Source organism: Lacerta agilis, chromosome 2 (assembly GCF_009819535.1).
Source record: "Lacerta agilis isolate rLacAgi1 chromosome 2, rLacAgi1.pri, whole genome shotgun sequence".
NCBI lineage: Eukaryota > Metazoa > Chordata > Lepidosauria > Squamata > Lacertidae > Lacerta > Lacerta agilis.
In genome coordinates, this window is record NC_046313.1 from 28,529,184 (window position 1) to 28,551,200 (window position 22,017).

Below are 22,017 nucleotides of genomic sequence, written 5' to 3' on the forward strand. Positions count from 1 at the left end.
GACCTAATGGCCAGGGGTCCCTTTACCTTTACCTTTTATCCCAATAAAAAGTAGAAACATTCTTCCATCTTGGGATATAACCAAGTGGGCAGCAACCAAGAGATATACCCAGGGATGCCACAGCTTCAGGTCCTGAAAGCTTTTTATCTTCATCTCTTAAAACAGGTCGCCTATTTTCTCTTCCAAAAGAACTGCTGTGTATTCTAAACCTAGAGAGTTCTCTCCTGGATTGTTTCTTTGTTCTTTCACCTGTCAGTTGAATGATTCACCAAGAACACTATGGACCTGTTTATCAGCAAGAATTGAGAGCAAATACACTATGTGCATTACAACATGGGAACAGAACTTGTGCAGTGGGCTTGCTATCCGTAGGCAACTCTACATGGCTGCCTCCACAAGATCGTAACGTCAGATACTGATTGAGGTCCCAGTAAACAGGGGTCCCTGCTGGGCCAGACCAAGCGGCCACCCATTGCACCATCTTGATTCCAAGAAATTGGGAATGTAGGAACCCATATTCCATATTCCAATTAGGAAACTGATACAACTAGCTCAGTATTTTCTACACTGGTAGTATACCCAGCCAGATGGGTGGGGTATCATCATCATCATCATCTCTCCAGGATTTCAGATGGGAATCTTTCCCATGGCTACCTGGAGATTCCGGGGCTTTGAACCTGGCACCTTCTGCATGTAAAGGAGATGCTCTGCCACTCAGCCACATTCATTCCCCTAATGCTAGACACAGGAAGCTGTGTTATATACCGACTGGCCCATCCAGCTCATATAGATGGATATTCAGATGTCTCTGAGAAAACTGCAAGCAGGGCATGGAGGAAACTTCCTTTCCTGAGTGTGTCCATGGAAGACCAAATGTCCACAGGAACCACAGCTCAGGTTCAAAGGCAGTAAAACAGCTGCTACCAGGCAAAAAGCAGGGTAGGCCACTCCATTAATGGCCTACTTGTAGACTTCTGCAGAGACAGCAACTTTTTAGTCCCCTCCTGTTGTGCAGAGACAGCATTTGTGTTTACACATTCCAACTTTCTCTTAAGGGGTGCTGCCGAGGATGCTTTGCCTGAACTGGCCCCTTCCCCAATCCATAAACCAGCTCCAGGACTTGAAAACAGCCTCCACATAGCAGCCATGAAGTGAACAACGGGATCAGGTTATCTTCTTTAGGCTGAAAGGCTACATTCACTCTCAGTCCACCCTCCAGGTCCTGCATGCCAGCAGTGGCTACAGCCACCCACCCATTGGATTTGAGAAGTTGGCCATTTGCATCATTACACGGTAGAAAAACTCAGCAGAGACCCCCCTATATGGCATGGAAAATAAGCAGTTTCTACACTAGCAGCAGGTATTCCTGGTGGCAGCTGGTGATGACGTGAACGCTCACAGGTCAAGCTGCAAGGAGCTGTTCCAATCAGTCTCCTTGCAGATGGTTCTAGCAGCGATCCTCAGTCTCAAAAAGTGACAAGGGTGGGAATCAGGGAGAAATCCCTTTGGCATATAAGGTATTCATCCATGGATTGTTGGGAAAGAGTCCCAAGTGAAATTTAGATTCCCGTGATATTTCCCCTTCACATTTTTGAGGTATCAATAAATGGTATCACTGCAAAAGCTGAATTTCCCAAGCCACCACTTGGCAATTCCTCCCTGTTGAGTCAGGTTAAATGTTGTTGAACTCCCTGCTCCCATCAGTCCCAGCCAGCATTAAGCAAGGACCAGGGACGGATGGGTGTTGTAGTCCAGCAACATCTGGAGGCCTTGAGTGTTTGAGCCCCATTTGCCCCTACCACACCCACTGTTCACAGCAAGCTTGGAAGAACTTTGACGAGGAGGCGAAAACCATTGTCAGTTTCAAGATTTTATTTTACCGTCAGAAAAGGGGAAGCTGATGATTCCAAATCTGTTAATCCAGATCTTTATATTTTCAGACAAAAACGCATCAAATCAATTTAACAAAAAAAACAAAAAAAAAAATCCTGCAAGGGACGGAGTGGGGAAGAGGAGCCGGGGGCAGAGACGTAGCTATGAAAGAGAACCGCACACTCACACGCTTGGTCCCAGTTCTAACACAAGTTTGGGACTCGCAATAGCCCCGCTGAGTTGGGCTGCTGAGCTGGAACGTGCCCACCTGACAGAGAGCAGGCCCTGCGAAGCCTCCTCCTTCAAACGTCAGTGGGGTTTCTACTGGGGGTGGCAGGGCTGTCCGGGCATCATGAAGGAGAAGCATCTAATCAAGGCAATAATAAATACTGACAGGCCAGGCACATGATTTCAAAGGCAGAACAGATACATAAGGCATTCACTGCTCTCGAATATTTGTCCATAGCAAGCTCTTTTGTTCGGATCAGGTGAGGAGCAGCTGAGCTGGGCCAATCCTTCTTCCAGCCCTGAAAACCCAGGGACCGCCCTGGGACTTCAGTGCTTTGCAGCCAGTTTAGGTGTGACAGAACTAACATGGAGATGACAGTGGCACTCGTGTAACTTCCACGCCCACCAACAGGCCCCACCTCCCTAGCTGGAAGCAAGCGCTTCTCTGGCCACAGGGAGCCTGTAAGGGTAGCAGCTTAAGCCCTCGGAGACATCAGCCTCAGCAGGGGGATGGTCTGGCCGGAAGATGTAAAATCAGGAGGGAGGGAGGGGTATGTGTGGGGGACAGGACAGGAGCACATATAAAAACGTGTAACAAGGTTGGGGGGGGAGCCCTCCCTGGAGGATGTATGTTACACACATTAAGGCATCATGGTTACAGGAAACCATCACAAATGGAAAGCCAACCCACGCCTCTGGAGGAGAAGGGGCAGGCCATGAACATGATTGAGCCTGGAAACAATTGGGAGGGGGGGGTCAGCAGGCAGTTCCCAGCTCTGCATGGAATCGATTCCTCAGCACCTTGCCCATCACCCAGAGACAGGAGTGCCTCCGAATCCTCTCCCCTGCAGGCAGGAATGTTGCTTCCCCTTCAGCACCTGCCTGAAATGTATTCAAAGTGGGTCAGAAGCAGCAGACCTCATAATCGGGAGGCCAGAGAAAGGAGAGGGAGCACTTCCACCTCTGCGCTTGGGCCAGACAGTGCAGGTTTGGTCAATTTCTTTCAGTGATTCTTGGGAGGAAATATGTGGGGCATTGAGCCAAAAGGTCTTCCTGATGAGCTTAAGAATGGGAAAGGGAAGGGAGGGTATCCAATGCCAGCACTTTGGTACAGGGTGGGGGCGGGGGGTTTCTACTGTAGCCGCTGTCTGAGCAACTCTCAGGATTTGGCTAGGGAAGGGCTAATCCTTCCACTCCTTCTTGATGTTCAGGTTCCACTCCCAGGAAAGGTGGTCTGTCTTGTCATCGTCTGTAAATTTGGATCGGATGTTGTAGCTGCCCCGAGCCAGCATGCCCTTGGGGGCTTCCTCCATGGGGGTCAAGAACTCGTAGTCCTCAGCACGTGGCCCATAGCTCCCAACCATGTAGTCAGTCTTGTCAACTAGAAGGAGAAAAAACACAGACACTATACGTGAGCCAGAATATTTGAAATACGCCAATGGCTCTCCAAAGAGTTTTTGTGGGGAGAGGGAAAAGACAGCCTTCCAAAGCCATCAGAATCGCTCGCTACTGCTGCCTGCATGGTTGGCGTTCAAGCAGAAGCAACACATCCTCTGTATCAGCTCAAACACCAAATTCCAGTTTTATTGAGGTAATGTTTCAAACTAAAAGTTGATAGAAAAACCATTGCGAAGCCCCCCCCCCCTCTTTTTTGCACCGTACAAAGCAAATGAAAGGTATGGGATCCACGGCACATGACCCCTCCCACTCCTTGACACTTACTTTTTACTCCTTTCCTGAATGTGTGCTGAATATACTTCAACCCCGAAACAATCTCTTTGTGCACCTAAATAGACAAGAGAATTCCATCAGCCAACATGCTCTTTTCTCTGACACACAAAATCCTAAAGGCCAGAGCAATGTGCTTAGCGACCTGAAGGCTGACAGATATGACAAGAGACCTTACCCGAAAGGAGATTTTTAGCTGGTATTCAACACCTTCCTTCAGGACAAAGCACTGCTTCTTGAAACTCTCCAGGTCACCTGAACAGCAAGGAGAAGGCAGGAATCAAAGACAGGTGAACTTTCCACTGAGAGCTTTAAAGCAAAGAGCAGCAGGTTGTTTTCTATGTACTATTAGCATATAAAGCCCTTAACAACTTGGGACCAGTTTACCTACGAGATCCCTTTGCTCCACATGTGCCCATTTGATTACTTAGGATTGGCGCTACTGTAGGTGTCACATAATACCCGTTCCTCATTTTTAAGAACTCAATTGTTTAGTGTGGCAGCACCTGCCCTTTGGAACTCCCTGCATATTGAGGTCAAGCAATTGCCTTCACTGTACTCTTTTCGGTGCCTGCTAAATACATTCTGGTTTAGACAAGCCTACCCAGATGCTTAGAAATCGGGTTTAGCGTTTTAAATTTTATATGTTTTAAAGTATGGTTGTGAATGTTTCACGATATCATTGTTTTATTTTTTCGCTTTGAGATTTTTTTTACAATCAAGCGGAGTATAAATTTTATTCAATAAATATATGTATTGTATATAGGATTAGCCTTAAAACTTGAGCACACTCTAGCTTAAAAATCACTACCGGCACCATCTTGACTGACAGCACCCATGTATCTTTCTAGCCATGGAGAGTCAAAGCACCACCAGAATGAAAGAACACCAGAATGGCACAAGCCTAAACTGATGCCTGCTGTCCAGTTCAGACAATCCAAAGGCACGTATACTAGGCCATTTTGCAGGCTATTCAGCTGGCACTGCGGCACTCGGTAAAATGGCTGGGTTTGCATTGAGTCCTACCGTAGTCTAATATTTCCTTCTGTCCAAAAAGAAAGAAAAAGAGAATTGTGCATTCAGGTCCGGATTGATTTTCCCTCTGGAAACCTGCTTATTCCAGCTGGTAGCTCTGCCACAACTCTGCAAACTGCACTCTCTCCTAGCCAAAGCCTGGCAGACCTTTCCCAGAATGCAAAGGTGCAATGTGAAATGAGGCATGCGCCTTTGTTGGGTGACTGCTCTACCACTGGACCGGTAGGCTGTCTGAACAGCCACATATAAATTTGGCTGCTCTGAAACTAAGAATAAGTTTATCTCATGGATCAATGCTGAGCCCTAAGATGACTTTAACACAAGCCTATTCCGTAATAGGCAAGACGAGCCTTAAACCACATCACAGCAGCAACTGGGCAGGAAAACCTCTCTTCAAATGGCTCTCAGATCTGGCAATGACCTCTTCTCTATCAAAACTAGGTGCAAAGCAAATGCTGTAGGGTGAAACTCTGTGTAGTCGTAGATGTTTGTATAGGGCTGGCTATCTGCAGTGAGAATGCAATGTATTGAGATTGAAAGATCCTCTGGTGAGCCTACCTGTACAGGACCGATCATATATTCTGACCTAACCCACTCACCTGTGAGGTCCAACTCCAAGGGTCCAGGAGCAGTAGCGCAGACCAAAGTCAGTTTTGTTACCACCACGTTTGGAGTGCTGGGATCTGAAAGAGAAGATGAGGCATAAATACTAGAGGGTAAGCAGACCAGCCCTTAAGTATCTCATTTGATAGCTGCAGGCATAGGCTGCAGAGCAGAGCAGCAAAAAAGGATGGCAAGTATGGATCCACAAATGTACTGCGCAGCAGTCAACAAACCAGCAACCTGGTGAGCCTTTGGGTTGTATCCAATTCAATTGTCCCACTAAGGACCTCTGCCTGTGCAACTGGGCTTGTTCTCCCTCTTTTCTCCCCATGCACCTCCATTCTGGGTTTTCCACCACCACCTCTGCTGAGCAAATTTGGGGAGAATGAAGGGAAGTCTTATTGTGCAGGCCAAAGTCCTTGTGCTAACAGGTCAACTTCATTGGGTACAACCCTTTGTGTCTTCACTTTAAGGTAAGTTTACTTAATGTTCTCTTCACAACTGGACTGTACTGAAAGCCACAAGTGGATCCCAAAACTGAGATTAAGAGGAAAGCTTTGTGCCTTTAACTCTCATGGTTCCCTATACAGTGGTGCCTCGCAAGATGAAATTAATTCGTTCCGCGAGTGTTGTCGTAGAGCGGAAATTTCGTATTGCGAAGCATGGTCAGAGGAAGTGCGGTTTTACAAAAAAATAAATAAATCGCAAAACGTTTTCATTTTGTGAGTCATGGCTATAGGAAAATTCGTCTTGCGAGTCACCCTTTCGTTAGCGAATGCCTTTCGTCTAACGAGGCATTCGTCTTGCGAGGTACCACTGTAGTTTCTCACCCCCTACCTGCCTACCAGTACCCCAACTTATTCCCCATCATCTCAGGTGCTCCAAAAAAAGTAATTAGAAGTGTGTGTGTGTGTGTGTGTGTGTGAGAGAGAGAGAGAGAGAGAGAGAGAGAGAGAGACAGACAGACAGACAGACAGACAGAAAGAAAGAGACAAGAGAAGTCTTACGCAAGTTTACTCCTGACTTAGTTCTGCTTACAAACCTGTAGAGATTATTCAAAGTCTAAAGTTCCAGTTTGCAGAGACAATTCCCCCCTCCAAGACCATGGATTTCAGGACTGGGCAACTCCCAAGCTTCTTTCCTCAGGATCTCAGCTCTTGGCTTAGACCAGATGGTTTCCACACCACATCTGAATGGAAGAGGGCCAAATACTTTTGGAGACGCATGCATGTGTGAGAAAGCGGGGCAGGTTTCAGAACGCCTGCTTCCCTCGCACAGTAAACCCAAATACGTCCTCCAGGGACTCACCAACAGCGATGGCAATATTTCCCAACAGGGCCTCCTTGTACTTGCGTAAACTCTCATCATCCTTGTCCAGTTCCTGAATCTCCTGGATGCTCTTCTGGGCAGGGGGCTTGTAGTTGACAGAGTGCTCGTCCTCCTCATTTTCAGCTGCAATCTGGGCCAGCTGTTCGGGGGTAGGCTCTTGTTCAGCCATCTCTGCAACTATGACCTATTTGGGGGTAGAGGGGGAGAGAGAGAGGAGAGAAGGAAGGAACACAAACAAGCACATTAGCTACGGCAACTTGGCTAGAAACAACAATGTCCGCAAGGGGAAAACCCTTGCCAAAGCTCAAGGAAATTCCCCAGGTGCTGTAATCCTTTAACTTTCTGAGATTTTTGTCTTGCTGCACAGAATTCCTGAAGGAATTAAAGGCGCAGAGACTGAGGTTCCTAGCTGATATGCTCCCCTCCTCCTCCTCTAGAGAGACCCGAAAGGATGTGAACCTTTGCACTTTGCCCCCTGCTGCTGAAGTTAAAGAGCTTCATTGCCAGATAGATGTTCTGTTCCACCTCACTCGGGAGCTGGAAGGAAGCGAACCAACCAAGCAACAAGCTTGCTGCTCCACCCTAGTCTTTATCACTGCATGCTAGCTCCTTTAGCCAAATTCTGCCCCATATAAGCCAACGCCTGCCCCCCCCCCACTCACACAGCAGGCAGGCTAGGGTTGGCAGCACCTGCTGCCCGTCTGAAAGAGAAATGAAGCACCCAGTTATACCCAACGCTAAACAAAGCCAGTGAAGGTGGCTGCTGTTATTGGCTGGGGTGGGCAGGCAGAGGGAGCAGTCATGGAGTGAGGTGGGGTAAGCTTCCTCCAGGCTCTCTCAGGACAGTGAATAGGAAGCTATTACGGTAACCATGGTTAAAGGAGCCTGCTCTCATTATAAAACCCGGTTCAGACACTCCCAACTCCTCTGCAGGCTACAAAAAGCCCTTTGAAGTTGCAACTCATCCCAGGGGTCTCCCTGGAAAGGTTAGAAACAATCTGAGGTGGTGTTCTCAAGCAACAGGGTTTCAATGGACTTGGAATTTTCCTTTTGTGCTGTTGGGCAACCAGCAAGCCTAGACCTCTGTCTTTTTTAAATAAAAAAATAAATGGTGGTTCAGGGGAAGTAGCTGTTCCGCTGCCACCAATTTTCTTCCTTGCTTCCTCTTGTGCCTCTCCTCTCCTCGGATTCACTTTGCATAAATATGCAGAGGTCGGAACAAGGGCTAAAATCATGCAAACAGGCACAACGCGGATGCTAAAAGGACCCAATCAGGGGAGAGTGGAGCACACTTGAAACCTGGAACAAACTCCACACTAACCAAACTGATTAGTTGTGGGCGGCCTGTTGCTTCCAAAGTACAATCTCAATTGAATAAATAGCGTGAAGGGGGAGCAAGAACAGTCCCTGAGGAGCCGTGACAAACAATAAGTTGAAGTGAAGCCAGGTCTTTTGCCTCAAAGCATCACAAATGGGAAAAGCGCATCAGGATGCCAGATGAATCCTGCTAAACACGTTTTTTCTTTTTTCTTTTTTTTAACTTTGGCACTTTATTATGAAATCTTATTGGGTAACAAGACAGAAAAAAATACTCCTCCCCCCAGCACATGGTGAGCTTTCAAAGGTCTTCTCTGCTCATAAAAAGCTGCCTTATAATGAAGCAGACATTGGGCCTATATACAGTCGTACCTCTTGTTACGAATGCTTCAGGATGCGTACAACACAGGTTACGAACACGCCGAACCCAGAAATAATGGAACGCGTTACTTCCGGGTTTGGCAGCTCGCGCAGGCGCATCAAATGACGTCCCGCACATGCGCAGACGTGGCACTTCAGGTTACGCATGTCACGGGTTACGAACGGGGCTCTGGAACGGATCCAGTTCGTAACCAGAGGTACCACTGTAGTTCAGGGCAGCCTACACTGACTGGAATAGGGACGCGGGTGGCACTGTGATCTAAACCACAGAGCCTAGGGCTTGCTGATCAGAAGGTCGGCGGTTCGAATCCCCGCAACGGGGTGAGCTCCTGTTGCTTGGTCCCTGCTCCTGCCAACCTAGCAGTTTGAAAGCACGTCAAAGTGCAAGCAGATAAATAGGTACCGCTCCGGTGGGAAGGTAAACGGCATTTCCATGCGCTGCTTTGGTTCGCCAGAAGTGGCTTAGTCATGTTGGCCACGTGACTCGGCCAATAAAGCGAGATGAGCGCCGCAACCCCAGAGTCGTCCGCAACTGGACTTAACTGTCAGGGGTCCCTTTAACTTTACCTTTTACACTGACTGGAAGCAGCCCTGCAGGGTTTTTAAGCCCGCGGGCTTCCCCAGCTCTGCTATGGAGATGAGTCAGGGACTTTTTGCATGTTCTCCACCACTGAGATATGGCTCTTGAGTCTAGCCCAGCCCCCGACTCTGCTCTGGGGTCTAAAGTTTGCATACCTCCCAATTTCAGGACCACTAAAAAACCAGACACCTGGCTGTAGGAACTGCCTCAACAACAACAGCATTTGCTACTTAGTCCTCTTTGAGCGAAGCACCCCATCTTGCCCGCACCTGCAGGACTTAGATGAAGCAGCAAAGCTCAAACTGGGCAAAAGTATGCCAAAGTCAATCAAAACTGTACAGTCGTACCTTGGATCCCAAATGCCTTGGCACTCAAGACGTTTTGGCTCCCAAACACCGCAAACCTGGAAGTGAGTGTTCCGGTTTGCGAACGTTCTTTGGAACCCAAACGTCTGGTGCGGCTTCCACTTGGCTGCGCTTTGGTTTCCGAATGATTGCGGAAGTTGAACGGACTTCCAGAACGGATTTGTTGTACAGAAAAAAACATTTCGGTTCCTGAAATTCATTCTGATTGTGCAGATAAAATATAACCAATAGAATTGTACAGGATGGGGTATTAGTATGTGAAAACAGTCAAGATCCAAGGATCCCCAGGCATGCACCTCCAGATGGTGATGTCAGGCGCCATCCTGTCACTCAGGCATCTTCACTTGGTCGCAAGTGGCCGACAGTCAGGTGCAAAATGCACCTGGCAAATTTTGTACACTGGCCACAAGACTCCTTGCTTATCCTGCTGCAACAGATATTAACACAGCTACCTCTCTAGAAAATGAAGCTTATGGGTTGTTGTTGTTTTTAACAATTAAGAGTAGAAATGCCAGGATTTCGATCAAGTAACCAGGACTCAGCACAGCTGGAACAACTTTTTATTGGAAGGAAGAACTCCACAAAGATGGCTCAATGTGCAAAACTGTATCCTGTATCAACTGGGAAAGTACAACACATCACATAGGATGATCTGTGGCTTCCATCTGCAAGCATGCATAACTCTCAAAGAGGAAGGCAGACAAGTGGCAAGGAACACTCCAAAGGGCCAACTGCATCCATCAGAAATCTCAACTATGCTTTTAACATAGGCCACTTCTGCACCAGACATATAAAGCATGATTACACCACCTTCCTACACAGGGCTCTGGGAACTGCAGTTTGTTTAGGATGCTGAGAGCTGCTTTCCTCTATAATACAGTACTCACAACTCCCTGGGAAGAGGGATGGGTGTTAAACCACTCTGGGAATTGTAACTCTGGTTCGCAGGATTCCTTGGAAGAAGCCACATAAAAGAGGTTTAGTATGGTGCAGATGTGGTTTCCGTGACTATCTCTATGTCTTCAGTATAAGGAAATGCTTGCTTCTCCATAGCAAGTCTCCTCGATTTAAGCCTCTTTCAAAAAGACTGATGTGGTTGTGTTCTACCTAAATTACTTGAAAAGGCTCCAGTACTGATTTAGGGAGGCTAGGTATCACATGGACACAAACAAGTGCTCCAGACTTTTCTCATAAACACTGACATTTGGTGAGGTAAATGTGTTGTGAAAGGGCAGGGCTTCGGTCTTTTTACTGCAGCAGTGTTAATGCATCTACGATTTAAAGTTGACTGAACAAACACACTGACCCCTCACCTGTCACAGGGAAGGGGGGAAGAGTGAGAGAGAGAGAGAGAGAGAGAGAGAGAGAGAGAGAGAGAGAGAGAGAGAGAGAGTCAAAAGGCAGAGATTTCCAAGATACCAGGCAGCCAATACAAACAGCCTTCTTCATAAATATTCAGTAGCAAGGCATTGGCCAACATGTTCCTAAGCCAAGACAACTATGTTGAAATGAGCAACTAGGTATGTCCCACTTCAGAAGCTGTGTTAGAAACTCAGATATATACCGGTAACTAGGCACCAAGTGGCTCCTTAAACCAAGCTTTCAAAATGCACCCGGAGCCTGTCTAATTTTGAACACTGTTCATAAAACCAAGGATAAGGAATGGGAAATGACCTGGGGCAGTTTCCTTCCAGAGGAGGAACACCAACCCAAATTGCCCCTGTTCCTCCTTGCATCATAGAACTGCAAAACATACTTCAGCAATCTTCAAAGAATTCCAGGAACTGAGGGAGACCTTCCTTGGAATAAAAGGTGTAGGTAGAACTATACCGGGAAAGGGGACTTGTGTGTAATCTGAAGGCTACACAGAAAAAAGCAGTTGTCTGCTCCCCGCCTTGGGAGTGTGCACACAGGGTCCTCAAGGGAGGAAGCTGTTAGCTAGCAGCAGCATTTTCCTCGCTCCAGCTGGAGTGCCCCTTTAAGGCACAGCAGCTCACTGTCAGGACTGGAAGTATAAAATGATGCGGCCCAACCCTGCCCTACGCCACTGGAAAGCAGGAATGCCCCTCCCCTTCTAATCAGGAAGCTGGCTCGCTCCCCAAGGGTGTGACCACATGCCTTAGACGTTACTAAAGAACTGCTGCCACTGGCACAGCTCAGCTGCTTTCCTATGTGGGTTAGGCCCACTTACAGGCTTCTGCCTACATCCCACTTCTTTTCCCCTAAAAGCAGCCAAGAAGCAATCTACCGGGGGGGGGGGGACGACACTATCAGAAGTACCTATTATACCACCCACGCTAGCATCATGCAGTCCCAAGTTGTGCTGCTAGGCTCACTGTTATCCCTGCTTCCACCCCAACCCCATTAAAAGCAGCTAGCAGGATTCGTGTGCATCACTAGGCCACAGGCTCATGAAAAATCTCCTGTTATACAAAAACACAGCCACACACCACCTCCAATCCTGGAATCGACATGCACATTACAAGTATTGCTGCAGAGCGAGAACATCGCCATCTTTTATGCTTCCCCAGAAAACTAAGTGAGGTACACAGCAATAGCAGCAATTATGAAATACAGGGATCGGAGCAATACACACTGAAGTAACTTTGTTAATAAACCCACAAGCCTACAAAAAATGTTGATAGCGTGTTGGTGTCTTCTCTCCTCTGGCAGTCCAAGGGGCTTTTGTGATGGGCACAGGAGAGGGATGGTGTGACTCTCCCATTCACTTGCCTGCATGCAATTCCTTGTTGCCTACGACTATCCAATTAATGCAAGGCTGCACTACTGAAAAGAGTCAGACAGACAATGGGTCCACTTGGAGAGAGACACCATCGAAAACATCCCCACAACAGCAAACCCATTTCTCCAAAACAAACTAAAGAAAATCCCCACAACACTGTACAGGTTCACATAGAAGAAGAAGAAGAAGAAGAAGAAGAAGAAGAAGAAGAAGAAGAAGAAGAAGAAGAGTTTGGATTTGATATCCCGCTTTATCACTACCTGAAAGAGTCTCAAAAGCGGCTAACATTCTCCTTTCCCTTCCTCCCCCACAACAAACACTCTGTGAGGCGAGTGGGGCTGAGAGACTTCAAAGAAGTGTGACTAGCCCAAGGTCACCCAGCAGCTGCATGTGGAGGAGCGGAGACGCGAACCCGGTTCCCCAGATTACGAGTCTACCACTCTTAACCACTACACCACACTGGGAAAAGTAGGCAAACTATCCCAATCCCCACTACTAACCCCCCTGGCCCATCACCCACTAATACAACACGCAGCACAAAACCTCCAGATAAAAAACTGGCAAGCCAAAGGCCTACACTGTCTAAAAGACTTCTAAGAAAACAACAAACCCATATCAAAACAAGAAATACAAGACAAACTAGGAGACACGCAAATACCTTGGCTACCACACCATCAAGTACATGCCTTCTTAAACAATCCAGCAGTAAAATCAGCAGCAACTAGGCCCTTGATCACCTTCGAAAACCTTCTCCTGACAGCAGAGGGATATGGCAAAGGGATGGTATCCACAATATACAAAATACTGCCCCAAATTCCCACAAACTCCCTTGACGCAATCAAAGAGCAATGGGAGCACTACATAGGCTATGAAAGTAACCCCACCCAATGGATTAGAATGTGGTCTAAACCTCCCTTTAAATCCCTATCAGCCAAAAGAAGGGAACTCATTCTGAAACTCACCTACAGGTAGTACTTAACACCATGGAAACTGGCGCTGATATGCCCAGGAACCTCACCAAGATGATGGAGAGGTTGCACCTCCACAGGCACATACCTCCACATGTGGTGGGAATGCCCTAAAATCCAACCCTGCTGGACAGCAGTGCTACAAGAGATATGCAAAATAACTAAACAGGTATTAGAACGCACTGGTGCTACTGAATATCTTCCAAGATCGTAATGACCACTCACATACAGAGCTTCTATCCCACCTACTCTCAGTAGCCAGAAGCCTCAAATACAGACACTGGAGAGACCTGTCAGGAGTAAACATGGACCAATGGTATCAAATTGTAAAAGGCCTTACTAGAAAAGCTAACCGAAAAACTAAAACTGACACAGGGACAAATAGAAGAGGATGCCTTCACCCCAGAATGGCTTCCCTTTATCACATACACAGCCCAACAAGACAAGAAGAATCCACCAACAGCATACGAATCAGTCTGGCTTACCTGACCCAACAAGCCCTCCCCCCACCTCACAAATGCAGACAATCCCCACTGCAGCCGACCACAGACAACCAACCACACCCTGCCCCCCCAATACCTCTCATTACCAAAGAAATGTAATAAATAAACAAATAGAAAGAGAACCTACCCAGTTGACACTGACACAAAACCCCACATGTACACTTATTTATACCCCGCCCATCTGGCTGGGTTTCCCCAGCCACTCTGGGCAGCTTCCAACAGAATTATTAAAATACAATTATTAAACATTTTGTCTCTTTGACATCTGGTGGGAGGGTGTTCCACAGGGCGGGTACCACTACCAAGAAGGCGCTCTTCCTGGTTCCCTGTAACTTGGCTTCTTGCAGTGAAGGCCCTCAGCACTGGACCTCAGTGTATATAAGCCTCACCACACCACCCCTCTTCTTCCCCAACCTTATATTGTACTCAACACAATTGTCTCACAACAAATGTAACTGATTTGTAAGAAAGACAAATCTTTAATAAAAAATAAATTTAAATTGGGGGGAGGGGGGGAGTCAGACAGGAGCTATCAGAACTGGATTGCATGATTCACCATTCACAAAGCAACGTAAGCCCAGCAGTGGCACAGAATATGACAATACTTCGCCTCCCCTGTCTCCCCGCCCCAGGCCAGAATATTAATCCTCTAAAGACTGCTGTCGATATGAGGCTGGAAAGCCCTTTCAACTGCCAGGACTTCCAGGGAAGGCAGCCACCACAGCCTGGCCCCACCACACACAAGGGACTATGCAATCCTAGAAAGCAGACTTTGCTCCTAGTACTTGCTGCAGGCGAAGGGGCCATGCAATTGTAGTATAAGAGAAGGCTTTGAGGGGGGAGGGCAAACTCATAGGCCCTTGCCAGGGAGCAGCTTCCAATCAAAGAGGAAGGCCACTCTTAAGCCCCTTCCTTGGAGGAAGAGAGCAGTTTACTAAGGGTCAGCAGGATAAAGACCGCCTAGAGGGAACAAAGGCCCTTTATCGCCATTTGCAGGTGGCAGCCAAAGCAACACCAGCAGATTTGTTTTAAATCGCACTCTCAGGCACTCTGCTCACGAAATCTGCACTCTGCTCACGAAATCTGCCACGATGGTGGAGCTGCGTCCGATACCAGATATAGCCATTCAAGTTAGACTTTCCACTTTTCCCAAGTACAGCAGAGGGGAACAGAGAACAGTGGCACAAACCCTTGCAAGATTGGTGCCACAGTATCTTAAGCAGCAGAGAGAACGAATTTCGGGTGGGTGGGGGAGACTCCCATGGAAATCACGCAGCGTTGTTCAAAGTTACAGGAAAGTAACGTGCTCCAAAGGACTGCCAGGGTTAGGCTGGTACAGCAAGGCCGAGAGTTTTGTACCATTCTAAAGCAGGACTGGGGAACCTGTGGTCCTCAAGACATTGCTGGACAACAACTCCCATCACCTTTAACCACTGAGCATGCTGCCCGGAGCTAATGGGTGTTGGCATCAACATGACTTGAAGGACCACCAATTCCTCACTCCTGCTTTATGGTGCCATGACGCCTTTTGATTCCAGCAAATAGCTAGGTGCAAGTCACATGAGCAAAAAGCCATATACATAAACTGAAATGCGAACACCTATGTTTAACTACAGCAAACTTTGTTTAGCTTCCCCTGTAGTCACCCTATCTATACTACTAGATCTTTCCAGTAGCAAACCACAAAATCATATGCAGCAAGCTTAGTATTAGAACCTTTTGTACAACCTTAAATCTTCTACAGCAGAGAGCATGGGCAGGGCGATGCCTGTAAGCTTGCAGACACATGCAAATCATGGAATTTGGCATGAAAGCAAAAGCCAACATGAATTCATTAGTGTTTAAAGCGCCAAACGGTTTTGCTTTTGCTTAAACACAGATTAAACATACACAGTTACTTGTTGGGTATTACATTGTTTTAACAGTGATATCAGCACATTAAAAATGTTAAGGATCACCAACAAACCACAATAATATTTAGATACATTGGAACAATTTGTTCATACATGCATGCATAGCCTACACTAGACCACGTAGTGCTAACAGAGTTTAGGTCAAAGTTATGAGTGCATCATTTCAAAATTAGTTCATGTTTTCCACATGAACTACATACATTTATTACTGGAAAATTATTCTATGCCATCTAGAAGGAACAGGAAATTAAAGATGAAAAGAGAAAAAAATGAGTTTATTTTGATGCTATATTTGTGTCCTAACTGAAGTGGAAAGTGTGCAAAGCCAGGGGGAGAAGATGGGTCAGGAAAAGGGGGATTAACTAGCACTGCAGCTTCAAGGACTATTTAGAACACTTTCAGTACTAATATAGAACCGACAATTTATCTAGGAACTGGAGCACCTCTAGACCTAAATATAGCTCTAGAGCAAGCGGGCATCCTCATGCACCTGAATTTGAGAGCCGCTATCATGTTGACATGATTAACTCAGAGGGGTATAATAATCTGAGCCAATTTTGCATCTGAAGATTTCAGGCAGCACCTAAAAGTATCTGAGATTAAAAACAGCCAATTAGTAACACAGAAAAGCTTGCCTGCCCTCAAGTGATTAGGGTACTTAACTACATCCATGAAGATCTACAGTCCAATTCCCAATTGCTCTCACAGCAAATGGCTCTATATATTTCTCTGCAGCATTAAAATGACCATCTCATTCCTTGGTCAGCACAGGCTGACCAACACAACACTGGCTATATCAGTCTGTTACATCATGCTACTGATCAAGACAATGGGTCAATACATTTGGTTCAGGGAGGGGAAACCTGCTTCCCACACACTTTCATTCATGGGATAAATCTGAGTCCATGTTGTAATTTGCTATACAACAAAATGTGTGAAATCCGGCACATGCACTTGTTCTGTACTTATCAGGCAGCGGGGCTGTGTGCTAATCAGCATATTCATGGCATGAAATACAGGCACAACACACTGCACAGGAAGGAAAGCTAGTTTTCCTACACAGAAATCGCTATACAGAGAAAAGTAAATGTGTAAGCAATCTTTAGTGTGAAAGGGCCAAAACTAATGCATTGGGCTCTATTATACAGCTAACATCTTTCAGGAGCAGCAGGGCAGCTTGTTTGCAACTGCCCAGCCTTACTGCTTGCTGGCACTGCTCCCAGTTTATTCTACTGACAGACCCTCGCTACTCATCCAGTCTTTTCACCCTTTGGAGGTTTCTAAAGGGAAGAAGGGGGGCCCAGAGGAGCAAAGACTCAAGGTCTTCCAAGAAAGCACAATCCACATCATTAATCAGACTGCCAGACAGACAGAGGAACATTCAGCACTGCAGGGAAGACACAGGGTTTTGCCACCAGGGAAATTTGCTGCTGATGAGAGGCAAGAACAGAAGCTCCTCACACGAATGGTCCCCAAGGCTGAGCCACTAATTCACTTTGGCAGAAGGTTCCATCTGAACGAACTGGAGATCCCATTAGCCTTAGAGCTAATGCACTCTGCTGCAGTGAGGGAGAAAGGGATCAGTGGGGAGTTTGGATTTATCCTTTTTACATGCACAATTGAGCCAGGGGATGCAGGAAGCCATTGATTGCCAGATCATGTAACTCTTGCTGGTTTTGACCACATCTGTTAGCATTTTGTACAGAATTGAAAAGACTTTGTTGCTAAAACATTTGTGGCCTTTAAAGCCGGGAGAACAGCCTGCTATAGAGCTCTTTCACAAACTGGCATTTCATAGCCTCCAAGCATTGGCGAGCTTTGCTTGAATGCTCTGAAGTTCTCATACTGGTGGAGAATCAGGCATGATAGACTCTAATCTGCATTTACCTTAATTTGCCACGATGTGTTAGCTGATAGTACAAGTTTGCTAAGCTACAGCATACACAAGCACTCACCATGGAAACAGAGCAGCAAATATTGACCAGAGTAAAGGCATGACAGGAGTCCTGGCTTTTACAGGTACTGCTACAGTGCCAACCTAAAATATTAGGAAGCCCAAAGCCAGTAGATCACTGGTGCTGAAAGGTCGGTTTGTGTGTTAGCTGAGCTCTGAGTGTTGGAACTGAGAAAGTGAAGACCAAGCTAGCAGGACCCCTTACAGAATAGCAGCTGAAGCAATCCAGAGTAAAGTAGGTAGATAGACTGGATAACTTGTAGCACACTGGCAGCTAGATCACTTATCAAAGATCCACCAATAAACACTTGACTGTAGTCACTGAAATCCTTAATTACAATTCCTTTATTTCACCCACAGCCTGCCAATAAGAAGAAAAAACACGTACCTTCCCTAAAGCAGAAGAGAGTCATCTTCCTTGCTGAGTTTTTTCATACAGAATGGCTACATCAAGGATAAAGTTTCTGCTTCCAGCACATTCCTTATGTGATTCACTGAGCATCAAGACTGACCAGATTTCAGTCCCCCGGGACCCTCTGACCCAAGGGCCAATCTTGGCCTTCTGGACTTCCCCATTTGGACAGTGAGGCCATCTTGGTCAAGTCACTCTTATCTACCTTACCCCACATGAGTAGGGACAGGGCTGAGCCAAAAGGGTGAGGCCTTGTCATAGTCTGCTTAGGCAGCTTCCGAAGTGCCCAACAACCAGCTGGTTGTCAGGAGTCAGAAGCCCTGCACAAAGCAGGAACACAGCACTAAGCAGGATCATCTTCCAACATTGGTTTGCAATGAAATGAAGTGGGAAGGGAACCTTGCTTTTAGCATCACCTTGCTGCCTGCTAGTTCTCCGCACATCATTTGTGACCGTGAAATGTGGCCTGTGGAGCCAGTAAGGTCCCAACCCTAAACCAAATCTTGTCTGATTAGTTGCAGCCTATAAGAGGAAGCCTAGAGTGCAACCAGGCTGATTCAGAAAATGTAGCTAAGATTTAGTGCACTCTCAGAAAGGATGCAGATAAAACACATGTTGCATCTAAGCAGCTTTACACATTACAGACAAAGAATTACTGTTAGAAGGAATATTGTTTTACAGCCTTTTTTGTAATTTCCTCCTGTATACGGCATGAATTTATATTCTTATAACTGTTTGCAGGAGCGAGAAGTTGGCACTAGATTTACACACACACCTTACAGATAAGGTATGACTAACCTGTGCAGATAACATTGTGTCTCCCACTCTCAACACCTCTGCTACTAGTGGACGCTTGGACTACAGAACACTCAGTAACAACAGAGTCCAGGTCTGTGGGTGCCCATCCAGCATCTCTAGGTCTTTCCAGAAGATTGCTAGAAGAATAGATCAGCCATTTTACCCCGAAAACATTTTTATCAGTGCCATTAATCCAATGCCAAAAAGTGATACAGCCCTACCTATGTCAACAAAGTCCCACAAATGTATAGTGGTCAAATTAATCCTCTTCATCCAGTGACTTTTAGCCACAAATATGATCATGCTGCCATAAATAGCCTATTATTAATCACATTTTGCTATGGAATTAACATTAGCTGCATAGCATGCTGTTGGTTCATAGGATATGTATTTCATCCACATCTCAATGTGCAGGCAATTAGTCCCAATGTTTCAATCCAACCCTTTTGTAAGGTTCTATAAGCAGAGCCAACATGAAGCATACACCATGAAGAGAACAGGCTCAAATAAAGGTTTTGTTAATAAAACAGTTTTGAGTAGTGACCTTCTTTAGTGATTGCGATATGAACTATCACACACACCAGGGCTTAATATAAAAAGGAGAGATGCTCTTCAAGCCCGTAGACTGTTTACATTAAGACTGCTGGACTAGAACTCTCATCAGCCCCAAGCAGCATGGTCAGGGGTGACAGGTGTCCACAACACCTGGATGGCACCACATTGGCTTCCTCTGTTCTAAACCTAGAAACAGAAATATATCAATTCGGTCATGGATGAAATGGCACTCTCTGTACAACACTGAGCCCCCCTTACTCCAGGGGGGAAACCAGTGTCAAAATGCCAAGTTTTAGCTCAAATAAAGCCCTGAGCCATACTCAAGCTCACCCATACTCTCTCATATAGTGACTTTCTCAAAGGCATTGTGTGAAATTTCATGCAATGGTACACCGAGCAGGCACTTACAAAAATAACATTAACACACACTTGCTGTAGGCTTGACTTGAAGGAAATTGCTGAGGAAAAAAATAAGAGCTCCTATGGAGGAAAGACCAGGAAGTTGTGAAGGCCAGCAACGCCTACCCAAGCAGCTATAGAGCAGGTAGAGATACACTTTACGCCTATTCCAACGAAAAAGCAGTTTATCGTGGGAACTGGTCACTTAAAGAAGGCAGGAACAAGAAATCTGGGTATGAACAGAATAAAAAAAAAATCCAGGATTAGCAATCAGAAAGGGAAGTTTATTCCCTCCCCCACCCTATGCGAGCAGGTGCCTACATGGCAGTACTAACAAGCACGGGTGACTATTAAACGATGGAGAGAGAAATTTAACTTGATCTAAGTAATAACAGAATAAGGAGAAGAGGAAATTAGCTGCAGAGCTCAATGGACGGCACCCCAACCGAGATATTAACGGGCGCGCGCACAGATCGCCCATTCATAACGCAAACCGGCCCTGAGGCGTGCGACTCCCACTAGAGAGAAAGGGAAACAAAAAACCACCCCGCAGAGGTGACGGCGAGCAGAAACGGCGGGCGACCATCGTCACCGAAGCGAAAGGAGGGTGGGGTGCAGAAGCCGGATTTTTTGGGGGGGGTTACAGGAGAAAAGGAGGCTCCCTGGCGTTGCAGCAGCAGCAGCCCGCCCCCAACCCCAGAAGTCCCGACCTCAGCCGCAGCCCACTTGCCCAGCGCCGGTCTCTACCTTGCGCCGGTGCCGCTGCTCCTGCTATTTCTGCCGCCACCGGTGACAAACGCCGCCCGCCACCGCCCAGATCCACCCCGCGCGCGCGCACCCGCCCCCACACTTCCGCGATGCTCCCTTGGCGTCACTTCCTTCCACCGGCGGGCAGGCTTTCCCGGCTGCCACCCGCCCTCCGTGGCGACGTCACGTCCGGTGAGCGGCCCGCGCATTGGCTTCTAAAGCGGAGGCGGGAAAAGGGAGCAGAGCCCGATCATAGAGAGAGCCCCCCCCCCAACGCCTAGAGTATCTACGTGTATAGCGATAGGGACACGGGAAAGAGGGCGGGGGGAAATTCCCTTTTTCCCCGCCCGGCGGCCATCTTGGGGTGGGAATGGCGGACTTTTGTCTCCTGTGCGCCGGACGGACGACGCTCTTCCATTGTGTGGAGAGAAGGAAGTCGAGGCTTTAGGGTCCGAGGCCTTTTCTTCTAGCGCTGGAGGAAGGCAGAAGAGGAGGAGGAAGGGGGCGGTGGCGAGGGGACTGTACTGTGAGCGGAAAGCTCCCCGCCTCTTCACTGCAATCAGGTGTTTGTGGCAGCGGCAAACGTGGAGAGTTCCCTCATCCACACCACGTTAAGTGACCATTGCACCCTTCCATTGTTCCATCTTCTATACACCTCCCCCAGCCTGGCTTTTAAATATTATGCTCGAATTGCCCCACCCCATTCCTTCCCCCGTCCTTGTTTGGCGAGTCTCGCTTCCTCATAAACTTAAGTATACTCAGGATTCTAGTGGTAAAGACAGGTCATCTCAGCAGAGGATTACTTCTCACCGCAATCAAATAAAAACTTAAAATTGTTTCACGCGGAATTGACGTACAAGAATACGAGACACGGATTTGGAAATGCCGTCCAGCTTTTTGGGTAAACACATGAGCCGGCCACTGAACGGTTAGGAACTATTACCGGTAGGCGTAAGCAACTCTTAACGCTTTCTTAAAGAATACAGCCTGCATTTATGAAGGCAAGGCATGATCCATTCCAACGAGTGTTGGGCACACATAGAGAACACTGATGTGTTAAAGACTGTGAACTGCTGCCCGATTAAACTAGGCCAACAGATTTTTATTAATTTGCACTACATGAACTGTGTGCCCACTCATGAACAAGTCCAAATCAGGCAATAGCCCACCACCTCATTTTATTTGTTTTTCAAGGAACAACAAACAATCCCTACGGTATTTAAAATACTGTAATTCTAAAAAACAAAATGCAGTTTTTGCAATTACTGTACTAAAAAGTAGTGTAAAGGTAAAGGAACCCCTGACCATTAGGTCCAGTCACGCTCATCTCACTTTATTGGCCGAGGAAGCCTGTGTACAGCTTCCAGGTCATGTGGCCAGCATGACTAAGCTGCTTCTGGAAAACCAGAGCAGCGCACGTAAACACCATTTACCTTCCTGCCAGAGTGGTACCTATTTATCTACTCACACTTTGACATGCTTTCAAACTGCTAGGTTGGCAGGAGTGTCCGGGGATTCCAACCGCTGACCTTCTGATCAACAAGCCCTAGGCTCTGTGGTTTAACCCACAGCGCCACCCACGTCCCT

The 22,017-nt window shown here is 47.0% G+C and overlaps 1 protein-coding gene across 1 annotated transcript; it reads right to left on the minus strand.

Annotated features, from left to right (window-relative positions):
• Positions 1-1,854: 1,854 nt before the first annotated feature.
• On the minus strand, positions 1,855-20,554 carry ARHGDIA (Rho GDP dissociation inhibitor alpha). Its single transcript, XM_033139093.1, has 6 exons — positions 20,431-20,554; positions 6,775-6,979; positions 5,463-5,546; positions 4,007-4,083; positions 3,823-3,886; positions 1,855-3,481 (listed from the first exon to the last, which is right to left on the minus strand). The coding sequence occupies exons 2-6, from the start codon at positions 6,962-6,964 to the stop codon at positions 3,282-3,284; spliced, it is 615 nt and encodes a 204-aa protein (XP_032994984.1). The 5' UTR covers positions 6,965-6,979; positions 20,431-20,554; the 3' UTR covers positions 1,855-3,281.
• Positions 20,555-22,017: the final 1,463 nt, after the last annotated feature.